Source organism: Rhopilema esculentum, chromosome 10, assembly GCF_057945365.1.
Source record: "Rhopilema esculentum isolate cy_ngs chromosome 10, ASM5794536v1, whole genome shotgun sequence".
Classification (NCBI taxonomy): Eukaryota; Metazoa; Cnidaria; class Scyphozoa; order Rhizostomeae; family Rhizostomatidae; genus Rhopilema; species Rhopilema esculentum.
The window spans coordinates 7,357,533-7,376,141 of record NC_142824.1 but is presented as its reverse complement, the minus strand read 5'-3'; the positions used below and the strand labels follow the sequence as shown (position 1 = coordinate 7,376,141).

The 18,609-nt window shown below is 34.6% G+C and overlaps 2 protein-coding genes across 2 annotated transcripts; one reads left to right on the top strand and one right to left on the bottom strand.

Moving 5' to 3' along the window:
• Positions 1-5,202: 5,202 nt before the first annotated feature.
• Positions 5,203-17,643, bottom strand: LOC135692403 (deubiquitinase DESI2). The gene is made up of 7 exons (XM_065210503.2): positions 17,348-17,643; positions 16,584-16,656; positions 15,828-15,921; positions 14,688-14,795; positions 13,402-13,435; positions 11,434-11,605; positions 5,203-10,943 (listed from the first exon to the last, which is right to left on the bottom strand). The coding sequence occupies exons 1-7, from the start codon at positions 17,414-17,416 to the stop codon at positions 10,855-10,857; spliced, it is 639 nt and encodes a 212-aa protein (XP_065066575.1). The 5' UTR covers positions 17,417-17,643; the 3' UTR covers positions 5,203-10,854.
• On the top strand, positions 5,571-7,691 carry LOC135692397 (uncharacterized). Its single transcript, XM_065210490.2, has 2 exons — positions 5,571-5,790; positions 6,598-7,691. The coding sequence occupies exons 1-2, from the start codon at positions 5,571-5,573 to the stop codon at positions 7,476-7,478; spliced, it is 1,101 nt and encodes a 366-aa protein (XP_065066562.2). The 3' UTR covers positions 7,479-7,691.
• Positions 17,644-18,609: the final 966 nt, after the last annotated feature.

Genomic DNA, 18,609 nt, shown 5'->3' with positions numbered 1-18,609 from the left:
TGACCTATTAAACACAAGTAAGCCCAAACGAATGTTTAGGCCCAACAAGTATGTCATAAAACCTACCTGTCAGAATCAGACATAACTTTCCTACTGGTGTTGTGAATAACATTAACATATTCTATGCCTTGTATTCTGTCAGTTTCTGGCATCCCTTCGATAGACCTGCTTTCGACATTCGCTTTATCTTCGGGCTGGCTATCATGATCATTGGCTTGTTGGATAGCTTCGTCACAAATGTCTTCGAAAATATCAAGCAAACGTTGTAAAAATTCTCCATTTCTGGCATGATGACATTGCGCTTGACAATTGATATATCGCTCTTTCGTTTCCTTTGAACAAGCAACGTAAGCCTTGCCGAATACGACTCCTCCTTTTGAGGCCGACCAGCCATTACAGTAGAATCGAACTGTTCAGAGATCTTAGAACACCGCGCAAATGGAAAACCGCGCTCTTGAGCTTGATTTGTCAAGTGAATTATTGGCAGCCAAAAATTCAGCGAGGGCGATAAATAACGACAGTAAGTCTTTAAACATAGAACGAGTAACCGATCGGTCAATGCAAGGTGTGTTCAAATTTATTAGATCCACTCTGAAGCTTTCAACACGTTCACTGCTTCCTTCACAAAATATCGTTAGTTGTTGTGTAGGTTATGGAGAACATTGAGGAAATAGCTGACTACTTTGAGATTGTTTCCAGCTTGTATAACTTCTTCAAGAAATATGCTGTTTTGGAGGCTTATGGGGGTTCAGCTCTGAAACGACTGCTTTCAACACGGTCAAGACATTTCGGAAGCACAAGTCACGTGAATCTCAATTTTGGGGACATAATCCAAGCGCTGAAAATTGTCACTAAATCAAAATCAAGGAGTTTAAGAAGCGAAGATCATAGTTTGGCTATAGGACTGCTGCATCAGCTAGAGGGTGATGAAGACAATGGGATGTTTATTTTTGTAAACTGCATGCTGATGAACATTCTAACTCCAATTAACATCATAGTGAAGTAGCTTCAATCTTCTAGTGAAAGTATTGTTATAGCGCTGTCTGTAATTAAAGCAGTGAGAGAAGACCTTAAGGAACGATGCGAAAGTAAAATGGTTGCTGAATTCAGAAAAGCAATAAGATGCTCTGAGGTCAGCAACGTTCAGCGAAGAAGTGCATCTGTTCCCAAGCGCTTTGGCGAATTTGTCATCACTGAGAACATTCCTTCAGAGAGTCGACCACGGTCAAAGCTTCAAGTCTTTAAAGAATCGCTGCAGCTGATTGAGGCGGAGTTCAGCAGAAGGTTTGCATCAGCCAACACAGCTTTATGGCAGGCTATGGAGGCGCTGTCGCCACGCTCGTCTAATTTTCTAGAGTACAAGGCACTGGTGCCTCTGTATAGATATGCAGCAACAATTCCTGTTCTTAAGAAAATTAGGCTTGGTGTTTCTTCAATGGATCTGCAAGCAGAATGCAGAGTCTATTCTAGGGGTACTCAAAGATGTTAAATGGCCAAAAACGAGCTCGGAAAGATAGATCTAGCGACTATCGCAAGAATTTTTGCACAGGAACATGAAGAAAGTGCACCCATTCTCACAAATTTGTTTAAAGTTGCAGTTACTGCAGGCTTCACTTCAACACGTGTAGAGTGCTTGTTTTCTGCATTAATAAGGATAGATTCCCCTCAGCGACGTTCTATGAAGACGGAGAGAGAGGGCAATCTTGCATATCTGGCATATGAAAATAAAATCTTAATGGAAGATATTACATTTGAATGCTTTTTAGCCGAATGGAAGTTAAGAGGGAGAAAGTTGTTTAATTGATGAAAACATGTTACAACCGTTTTTTGCTTATTTCTTTTCACTAGCGTAAAGTTGAAGAACTTGGAAGCACGTTGATTTATATTTTCAAATGAGGGGGGGGGGTCAATTACCGGCATGTTGTGATAGAAAATTTTCCAATAGAGTATGTATTTATTTGTCAAATCTAACAGAATAATTAAGTATCGTTGTAGAGGCTCTATCATAAAACTGCACAACAATCATAATCTCGAACCTTACTATTGAGGGAGGTTTTAATCGCCAGAAGCTAAAAGCATTGATGGTTTTAATCAATTTTCTGGTATCGTTTTTTATACTTTATCCTGTCAATATAATTTTCTGCAGATTGGAAAATAATTTCCAAGTTTTTCTTCCTAGCATCTTCTTATCATTCCAGGATATCAAAACTCCTTGTACCCTCCCAATAATTTTTGAAATTGCGCCTCTAACGATAAGCAGAAGAAGAAGAATTTATATGTTGCAAGGTGATTCATTGCCCTGTTTGAAGCTTTTTTTACAGTCTCCAACTTTAGTATTGTTGAGTTATTCTACGTAAATTGTCTTCGTGCCCTTGTTATTTGGCTAGGGTGCCCCTGTAAGGTCAAAATTCATTTTGGCGCCCCTGATATTTAACCAGCAAGTGGGCAATTACCCCCCTTGTCCCACCTGCCATACAATGCCTTAAGAAATCCCTTCCCATACACAATTCTATATAAATACGTTAATTGCACAGTATTACTGTAATTTATGTTAGTTAATTTTAGATGTATTTGTTGACATTCATTTGAATTTGGTATGTTGTGGGATTTTAAAATTAAATAACTGAACTGAACAGTCTTCTTTAAATAAGCAGACTAATTGAACAGACTTATCAACTCTCCAAAAACAATTTGCCATCAAATCGAGGAAGCCGATCTTATAGTTCATCATATTAAGCAGCTAAAAGCTTGGTTTATCCATTAGAACTTTGTATCCCCTCAAAAACTTTTGTGAACTATTTATACCTTGAACAGATCATTGTATTAGATTTCGTTAACAGTGGCGAATCTAGCCTTAAAAATCTTGGAAGGGGGGGGGGGGGGTGCTAGCTGGGTTTCAGTTATAGGGTCAAAGCTAGCCATTACTTTGCGACAGAGTCAGGAAACATCACGGCCTCACGGCCGCTTACCGGAGGCAGGCTCTAGAAACAAAAAGAAATTGAGGAAGGTGACAAAAATTTAGAAACTTGCAAAAGTTGAAGAAATTGTTTTGCCAGAAAGAAATTTGAATATCAAATACTATCTATAAATCTACTGTTTTTAAATATAAATGTGTGTGCAGTTTATTATTATTTTAAAAACATTTTAAAAACAATTTATACGATTAAAAGGAAAAGACTGCAAAATATATTCTGAAATGTATTCTAAGCTTAAAAAAGGGCGTTGTTGCAAAAAATTTCTGCTCACTTCGCTCGCAAGGGAAATATTCAGCGATCCTTCCTACACCTGTAACAGATCGATGAAAATATTGATTGGATTAGTTTGTATTGGTTTTTATTAGTGAATAATGCTTAATAATATAGTGATGATTTGTAGAGCTGGAAATTTTCCTTAGAACAAGCTCTGCGAAAGACTTGCAAAGTTTCAAAGGTTACTTACTTGAATTTTGCAAAAAAAACATTCATGCTAGGAAAACCATGATAGTGGGAATTCAATGATGTTTTCCTGTTGTAACGTTTAATAAGAAAATCTGTAAACTTAAGAATAAGTATTTGGTCACATGTGAAATCGGTCACATCAGAATAGTCAGGAATGCCATTGCAAGATTACCCTTACCCGTTAGTTTATTTAAGTAAGTTGGTACAGTAGCTTTCAAATCTAACCTTGAATAATAATAAATATGCCAATTTTCTGATATCTACATCAAGTAATAAGCCCATTTTCTACTAAAATTGATCTTTCAACGGCCAGAGCAATTATACCGACTTTTAAAGTTTGAGATTAGACAACTTGGCTCAGCAATATTAGGACCTTAATTGTTCACTCTTTATATCAAATCTGCGGGAAAGCGTTAGAAAAAGCCAAGTATTTCTATTTACAGACGACATAGCCTCCTTACTATGTTTCAATCGTCACTGATGACTGAAATTGAAAACACCCACTGTTTTGTGGGACCCCCTTGATAGCATTTAAAAACAAAATTTTTAATTTTTGCGCACAAATCATTATATTTTTGAGGTTTGCATCAAGTAAGGTATTTTACTTAATATCTTTTGTGTTTTTGTTTTTTATCTCCATTCTCATATAATAATTCTTTGACGTATTGTTTTTTTTAACTGCTCTGTTATTTCCTTTTTCTATATCAATGTTTAACTCATCCTCTCTTCCAGTGGTCTTTCTGCCGTTTTTCTTTCAACTTTCAGAAACACAATTTTTCATGAATGGTAAGGTATTGTTCTCCTTTAAATTACCGGAAATTTCTATGCCTTTGATCAAATTCCAATGATGTCATTCATAAACATTAGTCCTAATGTTCCTGTTATAAGCAATTTTCTCTAAAACCTTTGTACTGCACTTGTGATAAATAGCCCTCTCTTGTTGGCGAGGTGTTCCTTCTTCACATCCTTTTGTATATTGATTCTATATTGCTACATGACCCAATCCTTTGGTGTAGCTCTTGATTTTATAATTTTCTTCTTTACAATCATTATGTTGCTATGAGATCTTTTTATCCATATTACTTTTATTCATTCTTCCAACCGACAAAATTTGTGGTTTTCTTATTTCTAATTTGGTACTGCATTTCTTTTGAAACAAGTAAATAACAAGGACAAAAGATATGGCATTTTATGGCTTAATTTATGTTTTAAACACAGATTAATGGTTTTATGCAGAAAAATTTATGGCAAGACAAACCAGTAGCTTGTATTGCTACAATGCCTTCCAAAAATACTTTGAACACCCACCAATTTACGCTGCATTTGATATCTTTCATTCCTTTCATGAAAAAAATTGCTACTTCCACCCCTTCCCCCTCAAACAATGTTGATGATTTAGAGAAATATCATAAAAAAAGCGCAAAAGAAAGTGCTTCCTAAAATCCTAACCCGTTTGATAGTAAACCAAACATTGTTTCGTGGGGGAGAGGGGGATGATTGGTTTTGACCTTGGAAATTGATGTCAATTTCCAAGACTTTTGGCAGGCATTGTAGTTATGTTTGTAGTGTAGATACCTAATGCTGACGTAAAACCTGACTCACTCGGCCCAGTCTCCTATAGCTTAGCTGATGTAATCGTTTCACGTGATCAGTGCTGGAGTAAATTCAATAAAGCTAACTGCGCGTACAACACCTGAAAATTATGAAACTAGACAAAGTAAAGAAAAGAAGAGAAAGTGATCGCGATTTTTGAGAAAGTTTTTCGAACGGATACTCAGAAAGCACAGAGTAAAGTATCGCTATAAGAAGCAGTATGTCTTCTAATCCTGAAGAGTTTTTGTCAGAGAGTATTCACTTACAAAGCGAAGTATTAACGACAGCCATTCATACCTGCCCGCTAGTAGCACCAACTAAGGGCCTAAGAGGAAGAAACGATCTGGAAAAGTATCTTTGTACGTGTGTTTATAAAGCAACGCATAAGATCAAACCATTTTATCCATCAGAAACATTTCCACAGAAAGTCAGCGGTTTGAACTGGCAGCGGAATTTTTGCCAACGTACTGTTATACACAACGAACTAGCAAGAGAAAGTAGAATATTGGAAGGGAAAGATTTCGAAGATACCGTTGTTTCATGATAGTCAACTTGTATTTAAATCTAGCTGCAGTTGGGAAATTTTCCAACACTTTGGCAAATATGTATACGAGGAAGGGTTTCGATTATGTGAGGGCTGTGTTGAAGGACGGATTACAACTACTGATATACTCTGCCAAAGAAGTCCTAAAATTCTTTGGGATGAACAGTCTCTGGGAGAAACAGACTAACAACGTTCGACGTGCATTACGAAAAGATGGTCAGTGAATAACAATTTTATTGCTTCAAATAGACTAAAAACTCCTGTTCATCTTTTGTATAGTTTTTATCTCACAACTTTGAACATTGATTTGCAGAACTTTTTGGAATATTTCAGAAGTTCTTCAATGTCCCAAAAAGACACTGACGACAGGAACACTAGATTCTTCATTTTCATATTCAAACACTCTATCATGATCTCTGTGCAATAATTTATTTTCAATGAATTAGGGTAACTATTGAACTTCGCAATTCTAAACCTTTACGACTACATTCGGTTACAAAAATGTAAAAAAAGCACACAGGTTAAACTATAGCACGTGGTACATGGCACGATTTAGGACAATTTGTAGGTTCTGCACCAACAACTGCTTCCTATATGCATTTAGATAATTTGAATTATTATCTAAGAAGTTTATTTTCTGGATTTCTTACCTCCTTTTATGTTTAGATGTTCAGATGTCCCTAAGCTCCCCCCAGAAATTCCTTAGTATCCAAGAGATCCCTAGCTACCCCAGACAAAATTATTTGGGACGGCAGTAAATTACACTTGAACCTTGATATGTGAAACTCCAAGGAAAAACAGAGATTTGATTATTCTGCAAGTGGAAATTTGCTTCCAAATGTTTCCAAATTGGGCGTAACTAGACACCAGTCAATAACAGTTCCTTCTATCTTGTTGATTTGCTCATTTTGCTGGTAGAATTTTTTATCTGAAGGGAGTTAGAAATTTGATTGACATCTAAGATGAAATTTGATTGACCATTGGTTATGTGTGATGTTGAGAATTTCTTTCTTTTTTTCTCAGATCCATCTTATGATGAACAGAAAACTGCTACTGAGATCTCTGAAAGGAACAACTTCACAGTTCCAGATGAATCAGCCCTTTTCGTAACTGAAATTAAATCATCTACCAACTGGGCATGCTGGCATGTTTTGTTTGACAAGGTGATGGACAATCGAAATTTCTGCAAACCACTCTCAATATTTTGGAAGCAGCATTTGACAATGCATTCAGACAGAAGTACAGACACCGATGATGAATTTGATTTTGAGTTTGAGGATGGTTCTGAAGGAAGTTCTGGTGTCTGTTCTACGTTAGATGATTTTGAGAGAGATATGGAAATAGTCTTTGATGAAGACTGTGATATTGTTGATGGTCTAGAAGAGGAAAATGGTTGTTTTTCTTTTCATTTGCAAAACACTGGCTGTTCACAGTATATTAGAGAGTTGAACTCTGGATATAATGAGATGCAAGATATTTTGTTAGATAAGATACTGCCTTGTGTAACGAAAGAGTGCATTTCTTTGAAGGCAAATGATGTTTTTAACTCACCAAGCCAAAGAATTACTGGTGGTGAAAAGCAAATTGTTACCAAAGACACTTTCAAAGACAGAAATTTATTCAAAGAACATATTAGATTGAATGTGGTGGAAATATGTAATATACAAGATAGCATCAAAGTAAAGCCTCCTAGAAAAACTGTTTCTTTTGCAGCAGAAAGTGAGCTTGTAAAAGTCCACCACATGATACAATGGAACTTTGCCTACAGAAAAGCACGAAAGGGACACTGGGAAAGATATGCATGTGATCGATCTCACTTCAAAAGAAGAATTGCTAGCTGTGAAAAAGTACTGAATCAAGTTTTAGAGAATAAATATAAACAATACCAGGAGAGTCGTCTGTAGTTAGTTTAAATTTGAAGATATTTTTTTAATTGCAGATAGATGTAATATTAAAGTTGTAGTTCTTCTTGGCTAGCTTGTGTTTGAAAAGAACAGTTAACATGTATATTGGAATTAATTAGCTGAACACTGTGTTAGGCATCGTAAGCCATAATTCAAATATGCAAGACCAAGATTTTTCATGATTGCTCAATGAAATGTACTTGTGTAACTCAACATGCTGTCATTTTTATGTTTTTAAATATGAAATATTTTATGCAAAACCTAGCTAATAGGGTTATAGAGGTTGATTATAGAACTATAAAGAGAATGAACAGCTTTTAGGGAGTCTCATGATTTTAAGAATTTTCCATATAGCTAAGACCTTTTACTTCAATTGAAATTTGCTTTTATTGATATTTTACATAATCAGTTCAAGAACCTGTCAAGCATTAAATGTGGTTGGAAATCTGTGACTCTATATGAGGGGAATTTCACTTCAAAAATCCCATACACCCCCTCTGAAAATCTGAGGGGAGGGGGGGAAATAAGCAAGAAATGCTTTAGAAATCTGAAAATCCTTACAAATCCTATTGCAATCTTAAAACTACTCCAATCTTTCAAATGTTTCATTGAAAATCTTAGGTGTATTGAAAATATGCTAAATAGTGCCAGAACTTTAGCAATGCTCAAGAAATATGGCAGAGAGGAAGAAGTTGAAAGACAGGATGCTGATATAGGGTTGCTGAGAAGTGAAACCATAGACTTAGGAACCAGGGGGCTAAACATGATTTTGCAAAAGGTTTTAACGCGAATGACCCCGTTCCTTTCCTCGGTATCAGCTATACTGCCTCTGATAGTGACGTCCTCAATTCCTTCTTTGTACTCCGTCGCAGTGGATTCATTTCTGGGCGATGATTGCATGCATTCATCAACTACAAAGCAGAATGTGTTTGTTCCAGTATAACCAGAGAGAGCTCTAGCTGCTAGTACAGCAGGTCTGATGAGCCACGCCCTTTTGTGCAATTTCAGTGCTAAAACAAGGCCTACCCCCATGTTAAACAATTTCATAGCAGAATAATGTACACTGTTAGGGGAGCCTAACCTGGAGGGGCTGCAGGGGGCAGCTGTACCTCCTGCTCTCTTCCATGAAAGGCAGAGGGGGCAAGCAGTGCTCTTAAATATTCACTCCTAAGAAAATATTGAAGAATCCTGTAGATAATTGATGACTAACTTAGCCACTCTCATTATGTTAATTTCCATTAGAAATAAAAAAATCCCCCTTTTTACTGTCGGATTTTGATGATAAATAACTCATAATAATAAACTACAAAAACCAGTGGCTTCTTATAAAATACTGACTTTTTTGCCCATAATCAGAAGAGGATGTTAAGCTTACTTTAAGCCATAATATAAGAAAAATTCTGAAGTGAAACATTTTTTGATTTTTTTTGCTTCTTGTAATATATTTTTTTTACACTCTCAATGATTCTGCAACCAGGGAATATTGAGACCTAGTTGGCAATCAAAGTTTTTGAAATCAAAATATTGCGAAAAATGACAAGGCCATTTAAGCAGTTGCTGTGTAAAATGGTTGTTGTAATGTGCATGCTCAAACGACACTGAACATTACAGGCTTTAAGGGCTTTTGTAACAGTAAACAGATTGGTTTAACAGCAATAAAAGCCAACTTTGAAGAAATACTTTTAAACTGTGTCTGCAAAACGTCTATTCTAGTCTGTAAAAAAACAATCTAGTTTCCATGAAGAATTTAATTTTGGGATTTTATGTTGCCAAAGAAGGATGGGGAACATGAAATAAACGATTGCGATAAGTGTTGATTTTAATCTTAGAACACTATTAGGTATTTATTAATTCTCTAGATTCAATCAATATCTAAATATTGGCAAAAACAAGATTGATAAAGAAAACAGTTACTATAGTCTATACTAGGCCTCATAAACTCTAAATTAGAAAAAACTCCTAAGGCAAAGTGATCACTTTATTAAATAAGCAAACTAGTATATCTTCAATATTTATTCATAATATATGTAAAATGCTACTAAATACAAATAAATTATTATCAAGAAACACAACACTGATTCCTTTGTTTTTATGCAGCTAAATAGAACTAAATTGGGTTAGATGGCATATCATGTGATTGTACATAGATCATGTACTTTTTAGGTTCATTCTAGTCTTGTACTGTGTTGTTCAATTAAGATCAACATCAGAGTTAGTTTAAGGGGTATTTAAAAGTTAAAGGGTCATAGAAATAAAAGCCTTGGATAAATGGAAAAGTCATTGGTGGGAGGGGGGCTGAGTAGTGGTGGTTATCTATATTTGGCATCCTGTTAACAAGAATAGAATCCTATGCATGAAATAATACATTTTGAGATTGCAAACCTATTACACAGGCATTAAATGGCACTAGCACTAAGAATAAGGAGTGACTGCTAGACTTTTGTGAAATGGTAGACTGGCAATCTGTAGGTAATGGGATGTTAAGGGCATGAGAGGAAAAGATCCCAAACACCAGCCAGATAGCCTGGGAAATCAATCAACTTCTGTAAATGGAAAGGGAACCATTTCAGTCACTAAACAAGACAGGTGCATTTCTTGTTATTAATGCCAAGTTAATAAGAAAGTTTCTGAATAATCACCCTACAACAATAAGATGACATTTCAATGTCTTCTATCAATTCTGGTAATAAAGTTTGCCAGTGCCAGAAGAGTAAAAAATCAAAAACCTAATCTTTCAACAAGCTAAAATCCATTCAAAATTTCCAAAAACTAAGTGACCTACTTGATTTATCAATTATATTTACAATACCTTAACAAATTGATGCATCTATAAAACCATATCAAACCAATGTAGCCCTAATTTGCCAGTACTTTACGAAAATTAATGTGATTCAGCTTAGGACAGTCTTTTAAGGCTTTATGAGGTGGGCTAAGCAGAAAAAAAGAAACAAGGAGCAGGCAAACATAGGAAAAACTTGATATTCTAGACACTGTGGCATGTGGGTGAGTAGATGGTATTTTAAGTAGATTTTAAAAGGGGTGTTGATATAAACAAGTTCATATGGGCTTAGGAAAAAATTCTTCAATTCAAAAGTTTATTTTAGTTTCGATTGTGTGATGAGATGTTTTGCCTCTTCAGCCTTTCATAAGAAGTCAATTTGCTGAAATCAACTTTTGACCGAGAAGCTTTTTGTAAATACAACTAAACACCCTATTAATTTTCAAACTATTTTGAACAATTACCTTATTCTAATTCCACTCCAACATTGATTAGAGGTAACAACAAAAGGCCAATGATTTCCTAATAAATGAGCCAAATGACTTTCAAAAGTCATTTGATTCATAAGTGGTGAGGCATGAATTTAAGGTGGAGACTTCAGCTTGAGGTGTGTTGGTGTGTTTCAGCTAACTTTGCAACAGTTCTCTTTGGTGTGTGGGTTTCTCGTGTAAAAGGTGACATTTCCTCTGTATCAAGAAACAGAATGAAATTACCTTTAAATCTAGGTATCAAAAAGTTCAGCCTGCTCTTAATGCCATTAAAGCTGCTTTAAAATGTCTAAGAAAATGATAAGCATAGATTAAACAAAGTAAATTGGTCTTTTTTAATTGGACTTTTACAAATTCTATTTCTTTCAAATTGCTCCTATACAGTAGCATAACTATCAAAGGGTAGAGACTCAAGATCTGTCATAAAATGATACATTAGCAACCTGTATATACATTTGGAAAAAGCTACTTAAAATGTTGTTAAAGGGGTACAATCATTAACAAATTGGCTCATAAATATAAGAAATCACAAGTATGATGGACTGTTATCACTAAAAATAGACAAAAAGCCTTAATTTACAAGTGACAAATTATAAATTATCTCATAATGTTAAAGAAACATATATTTTTCTGTTAAACTTAGATTTTTTTATAAAATCTTATTAAAACAGAAAAAAATTGCAACTACCATCACAAGGTCCTTCTATATTAACCCATTCCATGAGATCAACATCTGCTGATGAGGGAACTGGTTCTGGCGCAAGCCACTCTTTAGGTATGCAGGCACACAGGAAAGGAAACCGTGCCCCAATAGATGCTAAGCGGTTTACCCACTTTGGTATCTCTTTACCACAAAGAATCTGAAAGATAACACCACCCAAAACTGCTTCATTGGCATTATGGTGAAAAATCACCTCTGGTAAATTTCGAGAAAATAGTATGTCAGACCAGGTATTCCCGTTTTACATGGTTGATTGCCCTCACCAATGCACTTGCCAAATCATGGCACAGGCTATTGACCACCCATATAAACATTAATAGGGGTTAAACAAAAATTTTTTGTAAGGAGTATGATATTTTAATTTGCCGAAAAACTTCATACAAACAAGTATCACATACAAATTTAAAATTTCAAAAATTATAAACTTTCTATAAATATAGCAACTTTTGAAAGAATGTCTTTGTAATAAAAAACTTTGCAGGATTAAATGTTTTCTTAGTGGATAAAATGAGGAGTTTTTACCCTTGAAAATATTTGGTAGGCAGTAGTTTAATTAAACATATTTTCATCATTTACTAAAAAAAATTTCTGAAAAATGTAGAAAAAGTTACATGCATGTCTACAACAGGTGTTCATGATTTTGCTGGCATAAATATTATAAAAAAAATCCTATTAGAGTCATGTTTTTCATGGTCCCCTATTTTTCTGAAAGTTAGGTGGCAAGAATCTTACATATTTTTCACAGTTTGCAAGTTTTTGTAGGCTGCTGAAAAATAAGCAGAGTAGATACAGTCATAAATAATTCCTCTCAAATTTTTTTCAAAAGAATTCGGTATTTTCTCCAATTTCTTTTTGTTTGATTGTATTCCCATTTTTTCCCTCAACAGTTTTACCATACAAAGTGGTACTTGCTACTGTATTTTCACATACATAGTTCCATCTTTGGATATGATCACACACCTGTACCCCTACTTTTTTATCTCTGAATGCCTAAGTCCTACAAGGCCTAAGGTCAGACTGCAGCCCTGTTGCAATAGGTAAAAAATAAAATAAACATCAAACTAGACAAAAAGCAAATAAGGCCGCCAAGTCTTATGAATTTGTGACAGGGCATTCCAAGGCCAGAAAGATTTGAAATACAAAAAGGGATAAAGTAGATCATCTTATAGGGATCATTTTCAGACATCAAGCTTGAGAAATAATGATTAGATAAATGAAGGAAAATGTTAAAAGATCTAAAAAATTGCAAAATGTTTAGAATAGCACAGAAAAAAAATTAAGTGCATTATTAATGCTGCTTCTATTAAATAAACAAATAATCGATGATAGGCAAGGTGTGAACAGTTGTGAACAGTTGCACAATCATTTCACTCTGCAAGAGCATGAAAAGCACACTCGAAACAACAATTGCACATTAAAACTACCAACTAAGGATCAAAACTGAGTACGCACAAAAATTGTTTGTATTAATGGGTGCGAAGGTGTACAATGATCTACCACTGGAACTTTGTAAGATGAAGAACAATAAGGAATTTGAGAAACTACTTAAGGAACATTTTCAATGACATTTATCTTAATATTTTAACTGAAACTTTGAATGTAATTAGGTAGACCTGCTCTTTTTACATCTGTATTCTTACTTTTATTGGATTCATTTTTAACTATATATATTTAGGGAATTAAAATTAAGGCATAGGACACAGGACACACATTAATAACAGCAGGTTTAACTCGTTGAAGTGTATAAATATTCGTCTTTTTATATTATTATTATGGAAAAACGTTTTATACCCATAAAAAGAGCACTTTCCCATTTTTAGAGCATTCTGACATTGACCATTCAGTTACTACAAAAATGTAGCAAAAATTGAAAAATTCACAAGCTTATAATGGCGAATAAAAAGAACAGATGAAATATTCAAGACTAAAGCCTACCTTTGCAAATTCCATTGTAAAGTGATTACAGTTGCTACAAGAGACAACAATCATTAATTTGAGATTTGATAAAAGAACTACAATAACAAGATATCAGCCAATAAATCTAAAATTATCTTATAGTCAGTTATTTCATTGTTTGAAAAGATCATAAAAAATGAGATTTTTAACTGGATTTATGTAAGTAGGGAAAACTCTGGAGGTGAAAAAAAAACTGGAAAAATCACAAGAACTAAATGGGAGTCCTGATTAATGATGAGTGTCTTAAACAAAAATTGAGAAATCAAGGTCTATATAATAGATGCTTTCTTTAAGCTCTCTGACCAAAGGAATAAAAAAGCTAATTTTCCAAATCAGGCCTCCCTGGGGAAAATGATCATGGAAGAAACAAGGCCTGGTCTGATAATCAGCATTAAATATTCCCTGATCATCAAAATGTATAATTGCTAACATGAAAATTTTTTTCGAAAATTTTTGTCTTTGTCAAGGTTAACTAGTCAATTAGCTGGATTTATCTTTGAAGGATTACACCGGGCTTCTATGTAAACATTTTAGCAGTTGCACAGCTGATCACTGGATGGTCAGCTTTTCTGTGTGATTGTTAAGCTTTGTGGTACCAAAGAACTAAAAAACTATTATTTTTGCAAGTGTTATAGACACCAACAAAAGAAACTTCTATTTTTTTACTCCAACATGAATTCATAACAGTAATGTATTGAACTATTAATACATTTTTCAAATTTATATATAATAGTGGCCATGCAAATTTAGAGTACACATTTAGTTCTTTCCTCACACTCAATGGGTAAGATGGTTTGACATGCACTTTATGTCCTGCGATTCCCTACATTGCGAATGCTGTAATTTAAAAATGATTCCAACAAAGATTCTGATAGAAAAGTAGGCCTTACAAAATGCAAAATAATGGCTAGAGGGGTATAATATCTCATCTTTTTGAGAAGCAGGTGAATGAAAAGATTGGGCCCACAATCACGCACATCAAACTGAGAGGCCTGTTATCTATAACTTATCTTATTAAAGGCAATAAAATTTTGGTCAGGCATATGATTTATTAAGGAGGCCTTGGGGACATTTAAGAAATTTTGTTGAATGGTTTAACCATATAATGCCAACCCTGAACACAATTTAGAGACTCTATCAGGAAGAGACCTACGCATCATTTCCATGTTTGTTGTTAGAATTTGTAAACTGGTTGGGTAAAAAATTGTGAAGTGAAGTAAAACATAGTCAAAGTATAAACATAGCATCAATGTCTTTAACCTTACTTTTTTATCAAATGATAAGCTGGACCTTGAAACTTATTTCCAAGGTCCTCTACTATATCGCATACATCATTTTCTGAAAAATCTGTGAAGCCTAAAACAATTGCTTCCCTGCAAAAAAACAGAATACATTCTGATAATAATTTGCTTATAACATGCCACTTGGGAATTTACAAATACATGTGGCCTTCAAATTTTCTACTCGTATGAATGGCAAGAAAAATACATATTCCACCATAAGTCAAATGAACCCTTTTGCATGAGAACAGTCTTAAAGCGTAAGTTCCATAACATTAATGATCTATTTTTCTACTGAATCATGCCTATTTACTTCTTTTGTCAACCACCCCAATCTAAATGGATAAAAACTGACCAAAATGTGTCAGAATCAAGCAAAATGCATGCAACTTGATAATAGGTCTGCTGTGGCTTGAATTATTGGAGAAAAAAGGAAATCTGCTGAGATGAGCCCTGCCCCCTAATTAGAACCTCAGTTCTGCATATTTAAAAAAAGTTAGTATAAGGTATGTCAAACTTTGAAGATTTAGAGCCAGAGCTCAGACTCCTGTCCTATCTATTACCTATCTATCTTGTAATTGAGACAAATCCAACTTCCTCCTAAATTTATAATACTTTTTGCATCATGCTTTGTCATCAGTTAGCACTAAGAAAAAAATGTTGAAAATAAACAATAACAGAGTTTACTAAAAAGATTATTTCTTAAATGAAATGTTCATTATCTAATTTGTTAAATGTTTGAATCTATGTGACTTATCTTTTCTGGTATTCCATAAAACTGTTAGTAAAAATTTTTTGTTTTTATTTGTTTTAAAAATCCTTCAGAGTCCTCACAGTAAGCTGAAGATCGTAAACAAAAATTGCAACAAATACCCAAATACCTTGAAAATGGGCAAAAATTGATAGTTTGGTGGCAAGTCTAACAAGTTTTGAGGGTTTATTTACATTGACAGAATTACATTTGTAGATAAAATAATTTTTAAATGCAAAAAATAACATGTACTTAAAAATGGCTTTGAAAAAGCAAACAATTCTCAACATTTAGTAGTATGTTGTGAAATGTTTGCTTTTTTCGCAGCCATTTTCAAGTTCTGTACCACCAAGAAATTGTTAACATGTACTTACTTAAACTGAAATCCTTCCCCAAGCTCTGCTAGGTCTCTGGGCATCATATCAAATATTCCAGTAAAAGGAAACGGATGGCCACCAAAAGCATACTCTGTAGATTTAACAACTATCTTACACAACTGTCCAAATACCCAAAATAACATGAAACTTTAACGAAAAAGTATTGATCTACAACAGAGGCATCATCAACAGCATAAGTTCCTAGGTATTTCAAAAACAAGCAATATGCAGTACAAACATTTTCAAAATACATGATATGCCAAGGACTCTCTTTGACCCGTTTGACATTAATGACATTTTTGTCAAACACTTTGAATCTGAATGCTCTTTCTAAAAACCTTTGTAGGAAATGTACATGTGTGTTACTGGGAAAATCACTTATAAAATTTCCCTTACTTAGTCTTTGTTGTGAAGGAGAAACATCCAGTAGATCGTTTCACTCATGACCAGACCCAGAAGTCACATTATGATTAATTACATGCCGTTCATGCTGTAAGAAGCTGTTGAATACGGAGCTGTTGTTATGTCAAATTGTGGTGATATGGACATGCTATAAGCTCTGGAGTCTTGCTGAAGCTAGTATTTTCAAATTAATGTTAATTGTATATAGTTTGATTCTGTCCCTATTCGCTTTGCAATGGTAGACACCCAAGATGATGTCGCAACCAAGAGAAAAGCTTGATTCACAAAAAATAAAAATATAATGCATCCAGTATTTGAACTTTCTTTCATTCATTTGAATATGCTACTCACCCTTCCCATGAATTTCTATTCCTGAGTGATAAACACCCAAACCAAGAGATGATGTATATTCATTTAACCAATACTGAAAAAAATGAACAATCCCTTCAAAAATATAAAATTAACATTATTTTGAGGCTACTTTAAGTTATATGAACATATATTTAATACCACTCTGCAAATTTTGTACACATTTACAAACAAAGGGCCATATATATACAAATGTAAAAATTTAAAAAGCATAAAGATCCTTCTCCATATTTAAACTTGTTAGACCAAGGGTAAGTGCTTGATGTTAGCAAAGATAAAAAGAATAGAATCATATTCCTATAAGCTTTATCCAAAACAGCTTTTACATAAACATCAATGGAAACTGTACTTCACTTTTACCCTAAAATGAAAATGGAGGCAATTATGGTGTTTTCTACTATGTAGTGCTAGTAGTATTATTATTTTCTGACGGCCTGCGTTCTCGATTAACTTTAACTTAATGGCATAACAAAAATGCAGGGACTGAAGCAGCAGAAACAAAGACTTTGTTGAAAATAGCCCAAAAAGTCTGCAGATGATACTGTGAATGCCAACAGGTTTCCACAAAAATGTTCACCTGACCTTCAGGATTGCAGGTCGTCTGGAAAAAGTGGAGATCGCACCGTCGTCAAGAAGTTTTAAAGTCGTTACTTTTATATCTAAGTCATTTTCCAATTTCTTTCAAATCTAAATAAAATTGTGACTCCTTTTATCCTGGGTATTTTAAAAACTAAAAACTTCCATACCATGTCATAAACATTCAACAACACTGCTGTTCTTGTCATGGCGAAGCCGTGAGCTTTGCTATTTAGCATTCACGGGTTAAATTTTGCCCATTGAATGCTTAATCGCCTTTTTCTTCAGAAGATTATCCTTGAAATAAGTGTTGTCTTATCTTTAATCTGCACAAATACTTTGATGTTACTCGGTAAATCGAATTAAACATACACAGTTTAAGTAGGCTGCGGAAAACCTCACCAAGACATTTTTAGATTATTATGACTTCGTCTTCGAGGCAACAACACAACCTCCTTTCAGATTTCTCATTTTGCCCCTCCTTCCATTATGAGGCTAACAAAGTTCACCTAATGAGTTCACCACCTGCTCCGTACTCACCGCACTTCACAAAAGATAATAAAGATAATTAGATAATTTAATGCTCTTGCTCACAAGCAAAAGTTTTAGCTGACGGTAATTGCAGTTTATTCTAAATTCGTTCAGCAAAGTTATTGATTGTATACAGTTCCTCAAAATACTTTAAGTGCTCAAATGCAAAGATTATATACACTCTTTATATAAGTAGGGCAAAGAAGATGACAAAATGAGGGGCCTCCAACGTTTTTGCAAGTCAGGGCCCACGTCACGAATTTGAAAGTGGGGGACCAAGGCTAGCAAAAGTAGGGGGTCAAGGTTTTCCCCCTTTTACTGCAGCTTTACAACTACTTGCTTCGCAAAGAAGCGGGGGCCATGGCCACCCTAGGCGTAGGACCTGCAAGTGTCTTTCCGGAAAGAGTAGCTACCTTTTACCTTCACAATCATCTTTTTAATAGAAAATGTCAAAAGCTGTGTCTTCCCAAGTTATAAATGCTTTTTATGTCCCTGAGCATGAACCCGAATATTTAAAAGGAAACCGAATGTAGGAGATGGTTTGCTGTGAATATCAAACAAAGTGTGTCGTGAATATTAAACAAAGTGTGCCGTGAATGTGAGGGAGTGTTTGCCGTGAATGTGCGAGAAAGTTTATATGAAATAGAATGTTTACTGTGGATATTATGAATATGTGCCGTGACCCTCTGGGCCACCGTACCTTTCAGATAAGCACAACCAAAGTTAAAATTTTCAACAGATATTTCTTGCGTTTTATACAAAAATGAAAATGTTTGGCTTAAAAGACCTCCAAACAAATGCTGCATTTATATGGGTTCTGTATTTATGCACGAAACGTTAACATGCTGTCATTTTTAATCATAGACAAGATGCTTCTGGTTGGTGGTAAACTTTTGTTCTT

What these genes read in the sequence shown, in the direction of transcription:
- LOC135692403 (XM_065210503.2), bottom strand. Translation starts at nt 17,416, where the DNA reads ATGCTAAATAGCAAAGCTCACGGCTTCGCCATGACAAGAACAGCAGTG. An exon ending in AATAGAAATTCATGGGAAGG is followed by an intron (nt 15,922 to 16,583) that starts GTGAGTAGCATA and finishes TTAAATCTACAG; the next exon opens with AGTATGCTTTTGGTGGCCAT. An exon ending in TTACAATGGAATTTGCAAAG is followed by an intron (nt 11,606 to 13,401) that starts GTAGGCTTTAGT and finishes GTTATCTTTCAG; the next exon opens with ATTCTTTGTGGTAAAGAGAT.
- LOC135692397 (XM_065210490.2), top strand. Translation starts at nt 5,571, where the DNA reads ATGATAGTCAACTTGTATTTAAATCTAGCTGCAGTTGGGAAATTTTCC. An exon ending in ACGTGCATTACGAAAAGATG is followed by an intron (nt 5,791 to 6,597) that starts GTCAGTGAATAA and finishes TTTTTTTCTCAG; the next exon opens with ATCCATCTTATGATGAACAG.